Source organism: Calliphora vicina, chromosome 2, assembly GCF_958450345.1.
Source record: "Calliphora vicina chromosome 2, idCalVici1.1, whole genome shotgun sequence".
Classification (NCBI taxonomy): domain Eukaryota; kingdom Metazoa; phylum Arthropoda; class Insecta; order Diptera; family Calliphoridae; genus Calliphora; species Calliphora vicina.
In genome coordinates this window covers 76631118-76650418 of record NC_088781.1, presented here as the reverse complement: position 1 = coordinate 76650418, position 19301 = coordinate 76631118, and the positions used below count along the sequence as shown (strand labels likewise).

The window sequence follows — 19301 nt, the reverse complement described above, 5'->3', positions numbered from 1 at the left end:
ACAACCATTTTTGCCCTATATGTCCCCAAATAGTTTGAGTGATTTTTCAAAAAATAGTTTTTTGAAAAATTTGTTCGAACACCTATCCGTACAGGAAAAAACCATGTATGAGGAAATGTAGCCAAGACCTTCCTCTATCACGCCCCGTTTTCCAAATTTTGGCACAAACAACCATTTTTGCCCTATATATCCCCAAATAGTTTGAGTGATTTTTCAAAAAACAGTTTTTTGAAAAATTGGTTCGAACGCCTATCCGTACAGTAAAAAACCAAGTATGGGAAAATGTAGCCAAGATCATCCCCTATCACAGCCCTTTTTCCAAATTTTGGCACAAACAACCATTTTCGCCCTATAAGTCCCCAAATAGTTTGAGTGATTTTTCAAAAAATAGTTTTTTGAAAAATTTGTTCGAACACCTATCCGTACAGGAAAAAACCAAGTATGGGAAAATGTAGCCAAGAACATGCCCTATCACGTCCCGTTTTCCAAATTTTGGCACAAACAACCATTTTTGCCCTATATGTCCCCAAATAGTTTGAGTGATTTTTCAAAAAATAGTTTTTTGAAAAATTTGTTCGAACACCTATCCGTACAGGAAAAAACCATGTATGGGGGAATGTAGCCAAGACCATCCTCTATCACGCCCCGTTTTCCAAATTTTGGCACAAACAACCATTTTTGCCCTATATGTCCCCAAATAGTTTGAGTGATTTTTCAAAAAACAGTTTTTTGAAAAATTTGTTCGAACACCTATCCGTACAGGAAAAAACCAAGTATGGAAAAATGTAGCCAAGAACATGCCCTATCACGTCCCGTTTTCCAAATTTTGGCACAAATAACCATTCTTGCCATATATGTCCACAAATAGTTAGAGTGATTTTTCAAAAAATAGTTTTTTGAAAAATTTGTTCGAACACCTATCCGTACAGGAAAAAACCATGTATGGGGAAATGTAGCCAAGACCTTCCTCTATCACGCCCCGTTTTCCAAATTTTGGCACAAACAACCATTTTTGCCCTATATGTCCCCAAATAGTTTGAGTGATTTTTCAAAAAACTGTTTTTTGAAAAATTTGTTCGAACACCTATCCGTACAGGAAAAAACCATGTATGGGGAAATGTAGCCAAGACCTTCCTCTATCACGCCCCGTTTTCCAAATTTTGGCACAAACAACCGTTTTTGCCCTATATGTCCCCAAATAGTTTGAGTGATTTTTCAAAAAATAGTTTTTTGGAAAATTTGTTCGAACACCTATCCGTACAGGAAAAAACCATGTATGGGGAAACGTAGCCAAGACCTTCCTCTATCACGCCCCGTTTTCCAAATTTTGGCACAAACAACCGTTTTTGCCCTATATGTCCCCAAATAGTTTGAGTGATTTTTCAAAAAATAGTTTTTTGAAAAATTTTTTCGAACACCTATCCGTACAGGAAAAAACCATGTATGGGGAAATGTAGCCAAGACCTTCCTCTATCACGCCCCGTTTTCCAAATTTTGGCACAAACAACCATTTTTGCCCTATATATCCCCAAATAGTTTGAGTGATTTTTCAAAAAATAGTTTTTTGAAAAATTTGTTCGAACACCTATCCACCATGTATGTGGAAATGTAGCCAATACCTTCCTCTATCACGCCCCGTTTTCCAAATTTTGGCACAAATAACCATTTTTGCCCTATATGTCCCCAAATAGTTTGATTGATTTTTCAAAAAATAGTTTTTTGAAAAATTTGTTCGAACACCTATCCGTACAGGAAAAAACCATGTATGGGGAAATGTAGCCAAGACCTTCCTCTATCACGCCCCGTTTTCCAAATTTTGGCACAAATAACCATTTTTTGTATATGTCCCCAAATAGTTTGAGTGATTTTTCAAAAAATAGTTTTTTGAAAAATTTGTTCGAACACCTATCCGTACAGGAAAAAATCATGTATGGGGAAATGTAGCCAAGACCTTCCTCTATCACGCCCCGTTTTCCAAATTTTGGCACAAACAACCATTTTTGCCCTATATGTCCCCAAATAGTTTGAGTGATTTTTCAAAAAACAGTTTTTTGAAAAATTTGTTCGAACACCTATCCGTACAGGAAAAAACCAAGTATGGGAAAATGTAGCCAAGAACATGCCCTATCACGTCCCGTTTTCCAAATTTTGGCACAAATAACCATTCTTGCCATATATGTCCACAAATAGTTAGAGTACAGGAAAAAACCAAGTATAGCGGAATGTAGCCAAGACCTTCCTCTATCACGCCCCGTTTTCCAAATTTTAGCACAAGGCCCCATTTTTAAACAATAGGCTAAAAAGTGGTTTGAGTGATTTTTTTGTATAAACGTTATTATTTGTTTTTGAAGCATACATAACATGAGTGTTTTTTAAAATAAATTTGTTTTTAATATATAAATTAAAAATGTAATTTATTTTATTTTTTATTATCATTTTAAATAAATTTTTAAATAAATTAAAAATTTAGTTAAAGTGACTGTAAAGTTTGTTAGAAAATGAATAAAAGTTTGTTAGAGGCCGAAAATCCTCTCCCATGCACAAAAATGAAGAAGAACAGGCATTCACTGTTAATTGACTTTTATATAAATTAAGTAGTAAATTCGTGTATTTAAACTTGGCAGCACTTAAAATTCGGTTTGTAAAGCAGAAAACACTCAATTTTCTCTGCTGCAAATTATTCTCAGAGAGAATTTTTTATTTACTCTCTTAAAAATGAGTAAAACCAAAAAAGTTTGTTGGCCAGAGTTTGTTATCTTCTCGGGGGCACATAGAATTTCATTCTGAAAGTTCACGTTTGCCATATTTATATACCAGTATAAAACTAACTTCTTACTAATTTTAAGTAATTTTATAAAAAAAAGAACTGATTAACAATAATATTGAAATTTATTTCAAAAATAAAAATAATCATATTGAAGTTCAAAAAAATTGTATAGGCATTAGGGATGCCAAACGGGACTGGGTTTTACAAATCCCGGGATTCGGTATTTTAGAAATGTAAATCCCGGGATCCCGGGATTTTTCGGGACCCCGGGATTTTTCGGGATCCCGGGATTTTTCGGGATTTCGGGATTTTGCGGGACTTCGGGATTTTAGTTAAACTTCAAAAACATCAAATTCAACAATAAAAACTATTAATTTCATTAATATATTTAAGTAAAAATATAAAAAATCAAAAACTAATGCATTAAATTAAAATAAAATGGTCCATGATTTCCCCTAGCTCCATACAATTGTCCCCCGGAGTATTGTTTGAGCAGTCATAAATATCTTGATTATGCGGCAATCCTTATAAAATTTTGCACAAAATAAGTTGTAAGTACTGAAATTATACTGTAGAGTACTGCGGAAATCGGGCTACATTTGCCCCTAGTCCCCTTCAGAAAATAACTTGAACATAAAATTCGTAAAAATGTAAATTGTGTAAAAGCCTGTCAATGCAAGGGAGACGTGCTGCTCCCTGATTCAAATGAAAAAATCTGGCTGCGTTTGGATTTGTAGCGAGATTAGTATTATAAATATGCTGAAATTTTGCTTTCTAAGTATTTTGGGTGCTTCAAAAATCTTCCTAAAATATCAAAAATCTCATAATATTTCGGGATTTGTTAATCCCGAAAAATCCCGGGATTCTTTTTCACAAATCCCGGGATTCGGGAAATCCCGATCCAGAAAAATCCCGGGATTTTCGGGATCGGGATTTCGGGATTGGCATCCCTAATAGGCATACATAAAAGCAGAAATGTATATTGAAAACAATCTTAGCTCGGATGAAATATTTGAAGTTAATCATAATTAAAATTTAAACGAATCGAAATGTGTGCATATCTGTAGTTCTAATGAGATATAAAGGACAAAAACTGGTTACAAAATTTTAGAGACACGCCATTAACGTGTTTCAGGCCATTAGAACTAGAAATGTAGGAACAGAATTAACATATTCTGAGAAATATTAAAATAAAAGATATTTTACTTAAAAGATATCCATATTTACTTTTATTTGAATTTTTGTCTTCGCACGATACCGTTAACCTATTCGCAGGTATGACCCACAAAATTTAATTTTTTTTAACGGCAGTGTCAAATCTCCATTTCAAATTTAAAAAAAAAAAACTTTGGTAAGAATTGTGCTGAATTCCCAATTATTGATAAATTCATAAAATTTATTGTTGGGGATAAGCTAGTTCCTATGCACACTTCACTGGTTGCTTAGGCCAGATCATCATGAAACCTTTTCCCAAAAGGCTTTAGAAAAACTAAAGATATTATACAAATAATACTATAGAGTGAATGAGAATTACAGACGCTTTATTTGTAAAAATATCAAAGCTTAAACAAATACCAAATTTTGTTTAACAAATTTCAGAAGAGTATGAACAGAACAATGAACAGAAATATACGACTTGACAAAAAAACCGGTGACCGGCAAGAAATCAAATAGATGCTTGTCCTCTAAAAAAAGGACGTATGGTCATCTTAACAAAAGTAATATTTCAATTGATCTTTTGAATCACTTTGTGGAAGTAGAATTTCACCAAATTTTGACCACATATAGAATCAGTTGTGTAGATTCGTATTATGCAATAAAAATAATGCTGTATATGCGTATACACTATACTAATACTTTTTAAATAAAAAAATCATAATTTTCTCCAAAAAAAAAATATGTAGTATATGATTTTAAAAAAAATGGTAGGTTTAAAACGATTTTGGTAGTTTTTTGACAAAAATTTGGTAGGAATAAAATTTGTTCAGTGGCAACGCTGGTACCACCTCAAATGTAGAAAATGTTTTCATACAATATACAAAAAAATATAGACAAGTGGCAACGCTCTATATTTACCAAAAAAAAAAAGTAAACAATAAAAGTAACACCGAAATCTAAAGAAAAAAAGCAAATTGTGGTGGAAAAATGGAAAAAATAAGATTAATATCATAATTAGGATATTTTGGTTCTAACTTTATTGATAACTGTTCAATAATAGCAAAATCTCTGCCAATATCTTGTAACATAAACATTTTTGACTTTTTGTCGATTTTTTTTTACTTGGTGAAGAACTGCTGATGTTGTTGTTAAATGAGTTAAAAACAGCTTCAGCTAGTTTTATATTTACAGTCGACTTTAACGTCAAAAGTATATTTTATCTTGTCTATGGTAGACCTAAAGTCCACTATTAAGTAAAGACGACTTTATTTTTCTTAAAATATACTTTATTTCAGACTATGATTATAGGCCATAAGGTTTAACTTAAAACAAGTTTAGTTGAAATATGGTTTTGTAAATTACTGTAATGTTTTGTAATGAAGCGCCTCAGGCGAAAAATTGTGTAAAAAATGAAAAATCGCGCGATTTTTTTATTTTTGTTGTTGTACTTCAAACAAAAAGTGTTATTTTATGATAACACAATAATAATAGTTATAAAAGTCTTATTAGATTAAAACTTGAAAAACAACAAAAATGTGTTTAAACCAGTCACGAGCAAAATTGGGATTCTAATGCACGCGTGCATAGGCCAAAAAATTCTGCTGACGCTTTGTTGACACACCTACACTATAAGCTTGTGTGTATTAGTGTGTCTGTGTTTTACTGAAATGACCACTTGTTTGTTGCTTTGTTACGATCTCAGAGATCAAAATCAAATCAGTTGCTGTTTAGCATTTGTAGAAGCAAGGTTATGTTGCGGATTTTTTTTGTTTATGATTTTCTCTCTTTTATTACAGTCAGTCATCTCTCTGCTGTTTAACGCACACAAATATACTCATGGTGGTATGTGTTTGCCTATGACTGGTTTAAACCAGTGATGTTCAAAAATAAAAATGAAGATATTTGGTGAGAGAGCTACCCAGCAAACATAATGTCAAACACTTAAAATAACAACAAAATGAAGAAAGTTTAAATTTAGAATTTTTGTCAAATAAAACCAATTTATTAAATGAATATAATTTAAATTTTAAGGAAATGAAAGAATATACATTATACGGCCGAAATACTCTCAAATTTTTTATTTATTTTTAACTTTGTTTTTTTTGTGTTCAATTGTAATTGAAACGCGTGTGTTTGCTATGCTTCATCCAAAAACCAACCAACAACAATGCTTATTGAATTTCTGAAAAAATGAGACATTTATTACGCTCTTTAAAAGAGCGTAACAAATGTGTTTAAATTTTTTAAACAATTGTTGTATGGGATGAACATCACTGGTTTAAACTATCGGACATTATGAAAACATGACCTTATAGCAAACCGTTTGAAACCCCCAATTGTTTTTAATCACCTTCACTGTGTTTGGGGACTTATTTCATTTTAAAAATTGGGGTTCTATTTCATATGAAATAAGACCCCAATAATGGGGTGTTATTTCATTTCTGTTTGAGGAATTATTTCATTTCGTTGGGGTCTTATGTCATTTTCAAAACTGGGGTTTTATTGCATATAAAATAAGGCCACGAATTTTGGGGGGGGTTATTTCATTTTATTTTTGAAGTGTTATTTCGTGGGGGTTATTTCATGCAGTCATGGTTTGGGATGTCAATAAGAGGACGTCATGGCGAGGGTCAAACCTCGAGTGGGAGGGCAATACATTTGTGTATAGGTATGACCAGTAGTGAGAAGCAGGAATTATTTTGAGCCCCTATTTACATAAAAACATACAAAGCTCGCATGATTTTTGTGTTAGTGTGTGTCCATGGTACAGATTGCCGGCAAAAACCACCCCCATCCGGCGAGCTTCAAACGAACTGAACGTGGGCATACCAGCTCCGCTGGCAATCTGGCCACTCTTTGTTTTTGATTACTTTTGTATTTTTTGTTCAAGCAGTTACCCACCACACCATAAATAATTGTTAAAATTTTAAACTTTCTGTATGTTTCATTTAACTTTATGAAATAACAAGCTTAAAATTCAATATTGCCGTACCATCATCTATGTGTTGAAGTTCAAAATATATTAATTTGTTGAATTTAGGTATATATATTTTTGGAAATTCAACATATAGATGGTACTGTAATATTGAAATTTAAGCTTCTTGTTAATTCAAAAAATAATGTTTGGTTTTAGAATTTACTTATGCCCAGTGCTGACAACATTGCAAAGACAAAAGTTTCTATGTTACGATTTGACAGCTATATTTAGTTTCACTGTTGGCTGCTCTGACTTAAGTTTGGTTTGTATTGTGTTCTAGCTATCGACGTCGCCATTTATGTATAGTCGCGAAATATTAATATTTTGTGAATTTAAATGGTTTTATTCTTGCGTAGCGTAAAAAAATACAACTTTCTTTTTTATTAAAAATATTACATGAACGGGGTATATCGGATGTGTCAAACTTATATATAAAAGAGAAAAATAATAATATAATGTTGGGAGATATTTTGCAAGCAATATTTGGTGTTCTCGATAAATTCCAATAATAAGAAAAATTAAAAACATTTCCCAAGTCCTCATAAAACATATAGTTTCGTTAAATTAGAAACAGTGTTCTTGTATTTTGGTATTTAACAAATGTTAAAATAAATATTTTCAATAATAAACGTCTAATACGAGAACGTCTGCGTAGGTAAGAATTGTATCTTTCCTGTAATGTGAATTCGAAATTAATTTTCTATTATTTATTTTATATAAAAATTTGAATATTTTACTATAAAAGTCTATACACCATGAGCGAACGTGATATACCCAGTGTACCCGTGACCACATTAGCAGGTCTAACGAGTTTATCCGACTGTAAGTGAATCAAGTTTTATTACTTAAAATTATTAATTTATAATGTACATTATAGTGCTAAGTGAACTACCAGTTTCTGAATCCCTTGGAAATACAACATCATCATTAAATCGAACGCTCCTGTTCCACACACTAGTGGCCAGCGAATCAAAAAATTTATTATCAGTTCGCGATGACAACTTAACCCGACAGCTAGTTCAAGCAATTGAAAAAACTAATCCTGAAAATATGTAAGTATTTAAGAATATTTTATATTAAAACAATTTAGTTAGAAACAATTTATACGCTGATGAAAAAATCTGTCCAAAAAAGTTGCATATCTTTTGTACCACTGCGAATTTTTGTTTAAATTTAATTTAATAATGTATCCTATATTATGAAGCATATTTAATTCAATAAAATAAGCATATACTTAAACATTTGTCGAAATTGCAATTTTAAAAACACTTTGAAACAAACAAAAAAATTAGAACTCATTTGTTAATATTAAATAACTATAAATATTCAAAAGTGCATATTACAAGTCCATTTTATTTTGTAAAACTTTTAAAATTATTATCTCAGTCAAATGGAATCGAGTATAAATATATTAATAGATATATAGTACTTATTTTAATTGTTGGTTTTTTTCATTACATTTCAACCAAAAAAAGTAAATCACATTTTTATACCCTCCACCACCATAAGTGGTGAATGAGGGTATATATAAGTTTGTCATTCCGTGTGTAACATTGAGAAATATTCATCTGAGACCCAACAAAGTATATATATTATTCATCCTTATGAAATTTTAAGTCGATATAGCTATGTCCGTCTTTTTGTGGTGCCAGTATTGCTTCTTTTTGCGAAAGCGTTTGCGTAGACGATACAGAGTACAAAATTGTATTCTTAACGCATTTACCTTTCGCATCGAAATTGCTTTCGCATCGCAATAGAGAGTAACCCCCCTTGTGCCGCAACGATGCTGTAGTTTTGAGCTGCATTTACAAAGGGAAAAAATGCAATTTTTCAGTTTTTGTAAAAATTTTACCATTAAATAATTACTTTTGCAATTTAATTTTATAGAATCGAAATGTGTACGTAATTGTCTTCGTAGGATACCGTTAACCTATTCGAAGGTATAACCAAAAATTTAAAATTTTTCTAATTTAAAATTTTTAAAAATTTTCTTAAATCATCACATTGAGATTTATTGAGAAAATAATAGGGAATATAAATATGAACAAAATATGACAATACCTCCTATACTTTTTCCGTACCTGCGATTTTAATTTTTCGATTTTCGAGAAAAACAAATTTGTTGGCCCTATTTTGGCGAATGAGCCGAATTTCCTTACTGTTATGATTTTTAAGTAAAAGCTATTCAGAATATTATAGTCCATGTAATTCTAAATATAGTCTGAATGTTTTACTAAAATCGGAAACCATTAACCCTTAAATCGTGATGGTTAAAGTTAAATTATTGTCAATATTTGGAATTTCTCTTTTGAAGATAGAGAAATGTTATATATTTTTGGGCCGATTTTGATGAACACAAAGCTTAGTATTTACAAAAACAGCAGAAAAATTTAAATTAATCCTTTATAGCACTTGGGTTTAAAATGATCCCAAACTTTTAAAACCATAAAAAATTGTCAATTTCAATAGTGAGTATCAAAATTTAATTTTATAGTAAACAAACTTTAAAATATTGTATTGTGTATTAGAAAATAGTATTACTAAGCCATTTTGAAAAATGTTAAATTTTGACCACACATTTTTCAAACGTCAAAATATTTTATTTATACCTGTTTTTAGCTTTAATAACGTAATTAATATTTTATTAAGGACTTTTGAATAATAAAATTGATTTTAACCCTTTAGTGTACTTTTGATCTATTAAATTTAAAAAATAACTTGAATGATTCAGTTTATTTAATTATGAAAATCATTAAAATCAGCACCATTCATATTGTGTGTGTTTTTCGTGATTTTAAAAGTTGAGGGTCATTTTAACCCCAAGTGCTATTAATTGTTAATTTTAATTTTTGTGCTGTTATTATAAAAAGACTTCATGTTATATTTTTCTTAAGTTTCATCAAAATCGGCCCAAAAATATAACATCTTTCCATGAGAAATTCCAAACATTGAAAAAATTTACCTTTAACCTTCACGATTTAGGGGTTAACCTTTTTCCAATTTTAGTAAAACTTTCAGACTATATTTAAAATTACATAGTCTATAATATTCTGAATAGCTCTTACTTACAAATCATAACAGTTAGGTTGTTCATGAACGAACAAGTTCAATTGAACAATTCAGTCAAATGAACAATGTGAAGTTGTTCAATCATCTTGTTCTTTATTGTTGTTTTTATTCACTTTATTACTTTTGGTCGTCTGACATTACTGTATATGTTTGAATCTTATATTTTGAAAACGCTTTTAAATGGGATTTATGTTGTTTGAATTTTATATACATAACTCCTTCTTCTTTTCTTTATTATAAAAATCATATAATATTCCAAATTCAGAAGTGACCTGTTCGTTTTATTCTCTGCAAAAGCATTAAGAGAGCAATTGTTCATTCACTTAGTTCAGTTCAACACCACAGAATAGAAGTGAACAACTGAATAAAAAGAACGAACTTGTTCATTTATTTGTTCTGAAATACAACGACCAATCAGTAAAAAGAACTAGAACGAGAACGATTATGCCCAAGTCTAAATCACAGGTACGCAAAAACTATAGGAGGTTTTGCCATACTTTTTTCATATTTTCGGAGAGAGTAATAATTTTTAATCTCAGTTGCGTCTCTAATTTTAACCCTATGCTTGTTCAGGTAACCAATGAAAATAAAGATATACTTTCTTCGATTGATTTGCTGTGTTATCATAGTTTCGTTAATGGCAATGATCTATGATACACGACATTTTTGGTTTAATGCTGATGCTGATCCGACACGGGGACATACGTGTCGGATCAACATAATATGCTACACACAAAAAGAAAAAGCTATAATATCAGCTTTTTATTTTCTTGATAACCACAATATTTCATCGGATTTAAGTGATGTTTCTACTGTCTCAGAAGTTAATAACACAGCAAAACTTTTGCGTTCGACCGTCATAACACCACGAAATAATTACTTTATTAATAGCGGAAAAGTAACTCATATAATAAAAGAACTGAAAAATAAAAAATCGGATGGTACATATTGACTAAATAAACAACACATCTTTAAAGAATTTACCACAAAAAGGTCTAAAATACTCTTGTAAAAATAAGAAAATTAGCCAAAAACAACTCCCAACACAAAAATTCAACTGGTATGATATTGCTTTACATAAAATCTGTTTTTGGCTCCGTTTGACACAATGGACTAGTCTTTAAGCTTACTAGACTACAATTTTACGACAGAATTTATTCAAATTATTCAAAGTTATCTTCACGAAAGAAAGTTTCACGTATATCTAGGTAAAACCCAATCGCAATTAATTAATGTTACGGCGGTTGCCCTCAAGGATCGTGTTTATCGCCTATTTTATACAATATTTTTTTCCTGCTGATATTCCAAATTTCTCAAGTTGTATTACATGAATATTTTCCGACGATGCAGCTATTCTATGCTCAGAAGAACTCGTTACTAATGTAATGTAATTTACAAAATGCTTTAATACGACTAACGGCCATTCTCACAATGTACGATTAAAAGTTAACGTGAACTTTAACCGCAAGTTAGGCTAATTTGAATTTCACAATGTACGATTAATTCTTAATTGACACTATTTAACAACAAAGTTGCTGTTAAATATAACCGAACAAATTTCGCCGGTTAGCATCTTAATTGTAAGAAATATAATAAAAGAACATGGAAAAACATTTATATTTTTGTAATATTTATAATTTTTAAAAGTGTAAAGCGAAGAAAAGTAAATTTTGCACGGGGTGATCCATATACCACCCGGATATTGCACTTACAAACCAAACAACAAATGTGCACTTTTGCTTGTTGGTTTTCAGTAATTGTTGTTCAGTTTGTTCTGTAAATTTTACAGTTAGGTACCTTAATATTTTTGAGTTTTATACGTTTTTTTTTATTATACCACTAAGAAAACACAAACTATTATTTTTTATGCCGTCTTTTAGACAATTTTTTATATTTCAATCTTTCATTACACTATTTTTCGTAAACAAATGTATGCATTATTGCCATACTTTCTACTGAATGCTTTGGTTAAGTAATCAAATGATGGTGAAACGTAAATCGGTAACCGTTGGTTAAATGGTCCCCGTTAAACAAACCGACAGTTAGTTAATTTTCCGGTTAAAATGAAATAATCGTACATTGTGAAAATGGCTGTAAATCATACTTTAATAAATGTAATATTAATGTAAACCCATAAAAAACAAAAGCAATATATTTCATTAGAAAACGCAAGTCTTCTTTTGTACCACAAAGTTCTCTTCGATTTATGGATCATGAAATTAATTGGGAGAACAAAGTAAAATACTTAGGTGTTATACTTGATACTAAGCTTAACTTTAATTATCATATACCATACCTAATAGATAAAATCACAAGAATTATGTACCCATTTATAAATAGAAAGTCAGAGCTAAGTGTCGCCAATAAAAATTTTATATTAAAGGCTATGTCCGACTTCATAAACGCAGTAATGCAAAGCAATTACAAGGCAAAGCAATACTTTCTGACTTTCATGAACGCATAAATGTTTTGTAAAGAATCAAATATGGACAAGCATTGCCATACAATAATGAACTTGTGACATTGCTAAAACAAAATCTATTGCGTTTATGAACACTATACATTGCAGTGTTGCTTTGCAAAATGCGTTTATGAAGTCAACCTATTTTTCACCCTATATTTTTCCACAGTTCGGTCTCTCTCCAATCCGACAAAGAAAGATGATAGGGTCGTGATTAAGTTTGCAGATACCACCATATCCGACCATAAACGGTGCGCTCGTGCTTTTTGCCGACAATTTGGTATATAAAGCGTTTTTTGTATATAAAGCGATCGAAACGATAAGAAGCAAAAACGAAAGCTCTGAAGAAAATAATAAAAATAAATATATACAAGTGTTTTAAAAATAGAAAAAAGACTATTAAACATTTAAATAACCATAAACATATATGTGGAAGATATATTTTAATAAACTATTTATTTCCTGGTGAATAAAAAAACAAAAAACTAATGCTTAATAATGACTGAGTGCAGTGCATGCAAGTCAGTAATAAGAGGAGAAACGGGAATAAGATGCAATGGTGTATGCGAAAAAATATATCACTGCACCAAGAAATGCTCGGGTATAGATCAATATTCTATCGGGGTGCTGGAATCCAATAACTTTGTACGTTTTATTTGTGAGGATTGCATGCAGTATATAAGAAATGTTGATCTTGTTTTGGGTGAAATTCAAGATGGTGTAAGAATAAATAAACAAAACTTAAAAGAATATAAAAGGGAATTTGAAACATCACTGAGACAAAATAAAAATGAAATCAAACAATTACTGCAGTCAATAGAAAAACGATATGAAGAAAGACTTAAAATAATTGATAATACACAAAAAGCTTGCGAAAAAAACGTATATGAAATTAAAAAACTCTACGGTACTATAAAAGACAATGAAAACAAAAGCCAACAAATGTGTAACAATATAGAACAAACAAATGTAAGGATGTGTAACGAAATAAAAAAGGTGATAAAAGAAACAAATGTCAAACAAAATAAGTTATCATTCTCTGACGCATTGAAAACCAACATGGCATTGTCAGAAGTGAAAAATCAAGTACCTTTAATAATTAAACCAAAAGAAAAACAAAAAATTGAAAAAACGAAAGACGATTTAAATAAAAAAGTAGATCCGGTAAATTTTAAAATAACAAACATTGAAAATAGGAAAAATGGTACATTAGTGATACAAAGTGAAAATATAGATGAAAGAGAAAAAATAAAAACCGCGATTGAAACCAAAATGAGTGAAAGTTATGACATAAAAGTCCCAAATGAGATCGAAATGTCTATTGTCTTAACTGAAAATGGCAAGAAACATATATAAAATAAAGCTTGAAAATGAAAAAAATACATATATTAACAGGCATATAAGCAAAACCAAAGATCAAAAAGAAATGTGGAAAAACATTAAAGACTTAGTCCTAAAGAAAAACCGATCTGTGATACAATCTGTGATATTTAACAATATAGAATATAATAACAATTGTGATATAGCGAACCAGTTTAACGAATATTTTGTGAACAGTATTAAGGAAATTAGAGATAATATAGAAAATGTTCAATATTTAAATGAAATACCTGTGATAAATGTTAAATTTAAATTTCGTGCAATATCAAACATAGAACTTAAAAATATGTGTAAAAGCCTAAAAAAGAAACCAGATTTTAAAAATTTAAATATTCATATTATCTTAGATAATTGGAATTTAATTGGAGATGTTGTACTGAAAATAGTAAATACATCGTTGGAAACGGGAATTTTTCCAGAAAATTGGAAAACATCAATGGTAACACCAATTGAAAAGGTGGCAAAAACAAATAAATGTGAAGAATTTCGTCCGATAAACGCATTAAAACTATGTGAAAAAATTCTGGAAAAAACTGTTAAGATACAACTAGAAGATTACTTAGAAAAAAATAATATATTATCAAAATATCAATCCGGGTTTAGAAGAAGTTTTTCGTGTGAAACATCAGTGAATTATGTTATAAATAGATGGAAAAATATTAACAAAAACCACAAAATTATGGCAATTTTTCTCGATTTTAAAAGAGCTTTTGAGACTATAGATAGAAACATTCTAGTGCTAAAACTTTACAAATACGGAATAGAAGATAAAGAACTGAGTTGGTTTGAATCATATTTAACCAACAGAAAGCAAATAACGAAAGTAAACAATATTAAATCGAACGAAATAATTTTTAATGAATCCGAAAATAAAATACAATGCCAAAACAATCTAATGCAAGACATATTAAATATAAACACCTGGTTGAAAATGAATAAATTAAAACTAAACGAAAATAAGACGAAAATAATGGAAATAAACATGAACAGTAATACAATTTTTAAAATTAATAATAAAATAATAGAGAAAGTGGATAAGATAAAATACTTAGGTTTTATAATAGATAAAAACATTAACTTAAAAGATCATATAGAATATATTTGTAAAAAGATTGGAAAAAAGATTGGTTTTTTTAGGAGAATAAGAAGCAAAATATCGACAATAACTGCTATAAATATATATAATACAATAATCAAACCACATTTTGAATTCGGTTCAACAATCTTGTACACATGCTGCACAAATACACAAATAGAGAGACTACAGAAACTACAAAATAAAGCTATGAGAAATATAATTAAATGCAATAGGTTTACATCAATTCAATTTATGCTAGAAACACTAAAATGGCTAAACATCAGACAAAGACTCCAACTAAATACATTAACTTTTATATATAAAATGAAGATAGGAAGTGCTCCAGGATATTTAACAGAACAACTAACATATGTCAACGAAGTACAACCATACAATCTGCGAAATGCCAGCGACTTTAGGATACATAAAGCCACAAATAATGCCATGAAGAGATGCCTATTCTACAAAGGATTACAGTTATTCAACTTATTACCAAGTGATGTAAAAAATGAACGAAACATTAATATATTTAAAAGAAATTGTGTATTTTTTGTGAAAAATAATGTACACATCTGCTCAAAATAATAGATACACCAAAATTTATTTTTTAAAAACGAAAAAAAATAATGGTATATTGTAAAATTATAAAAAAAATTCAGTCGATTTTTATTTATAGTTAAAAGGAGAGTAAAAAACAAAAACAAAATATTTCATAATTAATAATAAATATTATAAAGTAAATTAAATTTCTTAAATTTCGAAAAATTTGGTGCTCATAATAATAGATACATTTTTAAAAATTCTTATTAAACAAAAGCTAATAAATTTTATCTTAAAAAAATTAGTTTATTATTAAAGTAAAGCTAGTATCCAGTATATCCACCTTTGTTTTGTAAAACTTTCTCCACTCTTCTGGGCATACTGGATATCAAGTTCTGACACTTCTCCAATGGAATCTCGTACCATATTTTTTGCGTTTTCTCCCATAAATCGTCTTTATTTTTGAAAACTTCCTTCGAAAGCCTTATCTTTAATTCACTCCACAAGTTTTCTATTGGGTTTAAATCAGGGGATTGGCTGGGCCAGCTTAAAACAGGTACTTTATTCTCCAAGAACCAGTTTTTAACTAATCTTGAACTATGTTTTGGGTCGTTGTCCTGCTGGAATGTCCATATTAATGGCATATTTTCCGATGCATATGGAAGCATTACGTTTTCCAATATGTCTCTATACCCACTAGCATTCATGGTATCTTCTATTCGGAATATCGGACCAACACCATTCCATGAAAAGCAACCCCAAACCATTATGTTTCCCCCGCCATGTTTTACCGTCTTTTTTGTAAATTTAACGTGGAATTCTTTTCCTTTTGGTCGGCGTACATTTCTTTGGCAGTCGTTTCCAAACAAATTTATTTTTGTTTCGTCGCTCCATAAAATATTTCTCCATTTTTTTCGCCTTCACATCCGGACCATTGTAAGTGCTCTTTAGCAAATTCTAATCATGTCTTGATATTTTTTTGGCGCATTAGTGGCACTTTTCTGGCAATTCTTCCCGGCAATTTAGCTTGTAAAAGACGACGACGAACTGTTTGTGGACTGATTTCGTTACATAGCTCCGCAGAAATAGCTTTCGATGATATGAAAGGGTCTTTTTTAACCATAAGGACGATCCGCCTATCTGTTTCTGGACTGGTTTTCTTTGGTCTACCGCGAGTTTCTCTTTTTTGTTTTTTAGATAAAGCATTTTGGACAAAATGTAAAGATCTTCCTATGCTCTTTGCTATTTCCCGTAATGATTTTCCTTGATTTCTCATCGTTTGAACAATTTTTTTCTCATCTTCGGTACAATGATGATTTCGTCCCATTTTCTTCAAAAGAGTCCTATTTTTTATAAAATTGTTGCTAAAATTTAAATTATACTTACTGTTTCACGTAAATAGGAACAAAAAATTGCACAAAAAAAAATTGTATATAAACAAATTACAAATTACTGATGTGTATCTATTATTATGAGCAAATATTTTTTTGTAATTCAAATAAATTCGTTTTTAAAAATCAACATGAAAGCAAATAGTTGCCAGATTTTTGACTGACATGACATTGCCAGATAGAAATTTTAATAATATGATGTATTCTTAACGCTTGCGAGGAAATTTTCAATGTTACCGCCATTTAAATTTTTTCCAATTAGGTGTATCTATTATTTTGAGCAGATGTGTATATCAGAGCCTATAAAAATTTAAAATAATTTTAATCAAATGTTATATAGTTATAAGATAAAGTATTTAAAATACTACTAAATAAATAATAATAATACCTGAAAAAAAAAAAAAATTCATTAAGCACCCTGAGAGAGACGAAAAGAAGTATTGTCCGCAAACTACACGATCTTCCAGTCTCGGACACACCACAACTTTACACGCCAACTGAAGTTGCAGAAGCCATCAACTCAGCTAAGCCTTCAAAGGCAATAGGACCTGACGGGATATCCATTATGATGCTAAAACACCTAGGCGAGCGGGGAGTCGAGTATCTGACAATGGTTGTTAACCTATTAGTAAGGCTTAACTATACCAGATGACTGGAAAATGGGTCGAGTGATCCATTGCTAAAACCTGGGAAAATCACGAGTGAGGGACAATCGTACAGACCGATTTCCCTCCAGTCATCTCTAGCGAAGACACTCGAAGCTCTTCTCCTCCCCCAGCTGACCCGTCAACTACCAGCAGCTCGTCACCAGCATCGGCTTAAATCAGCAGAGGCCTTGTGAACGGACTACTATTTTTTTAATATTTATTTTATTCATAATTTTGTTGTCCAACTAACAAAAAAAATTCAAGTCCATTCGGTCCAAAAAAGGCAAAATTTTAAAATTTCAATTTTCAAATGCCTATAACTCTGAAAGTATATATCCAAAAATATAAAAAATTTTATCCCGATAGGACCAGCCGTTTAGAAATGACAGATTTATTTCCAAAAAAATTTTGATTCTGCCCCACTGTGCATTATTGAAAACGCCTTGTAAATAACTTTCTATTCTTCCCGGCAATTTAGCTTGTAAAAGACGACGACGAACTGTTTGTGGACTGATTTCGTTACATAGCTCCGCAGAAATAGCTTTCGATGATATGAAAGGGTCTTTTTTAACCATAAGGACGATCCGCCTATCTGTTTCTGGACTGGTTTTCTTTGGTCTACCGCGAGTTTCTCTTTTTTGTTTTTTAGATAAAGCATTTTGGACAAAATGTAAAGATCTTCCTATGCTCTTTGCTATTTCCCGTAATGATTTTCCTTGATTTCTCATCGTTTGAACAATTTTTTTCTCATCTTCGGTACAATGATGATTTCGTCCCATTTTCTTCAAAAGAGTCCTATTTTTTATAAAATTGTTGCTAAAATTTAAATTATACTTACTGTTTCACGTAAATAGGAACAAAAAATTGCACAAAAAAAAATTGTATATAAACAAATTACAAATTACTGATGTGTATCTATTTTTATGAGCAAATATTTTTTTGTAATTCAAATAAATTCGTTTTTAAAAATCAACATGAAAGCAAATAGTTGCCAGATTTTTGACTGACATGACATTGCCAGATAGAAATTTTAATAATATGATGTATTCTTAACGCTTGCGAGGAAATTTTCAATGTTACCGCCATTTAAATTTTTTCCAATTAGGTGTATCTATTATTTTGAGCAGATGTGTATATCAGAGCCTATAAAAATTTAAAATAATTTTAATCAAATGTTATATAGTTATAAGATAAAGTATTTAAAATACTACTAAATAAATAATAATAATACCTGAAAAAAAAAAAAAATTCATTAAGCACCCTGAGAGAGACGAAAAGAAGTATTGTCCGCAAACTACACGATCTTCCAGTCTCGGACACACCACAACTTTACTCGCCAACTGAAGTTGCAGAAGCCATCAACTCAGCTAAGCCTTCAAAGGCAATAGGACCTGACGGGATATCCATTATGATGCTAAAACACCTAGGCGAGCGGGGAGTCGAGTATCTGACAATGGTTGTTAACCTATTAGTAAGGCTTAACTATACCAGATGACTGGAAAATGGGTCGAGTGATCCATTGCTAAAACCTGGGAAAATCACGAGTGAGGGACAATCGTACAGACCGATTTCCCTCCAGTCATCTCTAGCGAAGACACTCGAAGCTCTTCTCCTCCCCCAGCTGACCCGTCAACTACCAGCAGCTCGTCACCAGCATCGGCTTAAATCAGCAGAGGCCTTGTGAACGGACTACTATTTTTTTAATATTTATTTTATTCATAATTTTGTTGTCCAACTAACAAAAAAAATTCAAGTCCATTCGGTCCAAAAAAGGCAAAATTTTAAAATTTCAATTTTCAAATGCCTATAACTCTGAAAGTATATATCCAAAAA

General features: G+C 30.7%; 1 protein-coding gene across 1 annotated transcript in view; it reads left to right on the top strand.

Moving 5' to 3' along the window:
• The first annotated feature begins 7181 nt into the window (after window positions 1-7181).
• Window positions 7182-19301, top strand: part of Nipped-B (Nipped-B cohesin loading factor) — a 401322-nt gene continuing 389202 nt past the window's right edge. The window contains exons 1-3 of the mRNA XM_065500106.1: window positions 7182-7557; window positions 7648-7724; window positions 7780-7954. Of these exons, the coding sequence (XP_065356178.1) occupies window positions 7658-7724; window positions 7780-7954 (242 nt within the window). The 5' untranslated portion in view covers window positions 7182-7557; window positions 7648-7657. The remainder of the gene's footprint in view (window positions 7558-7647; window positions 7725-7779; window positions 7955-19301) is intronic.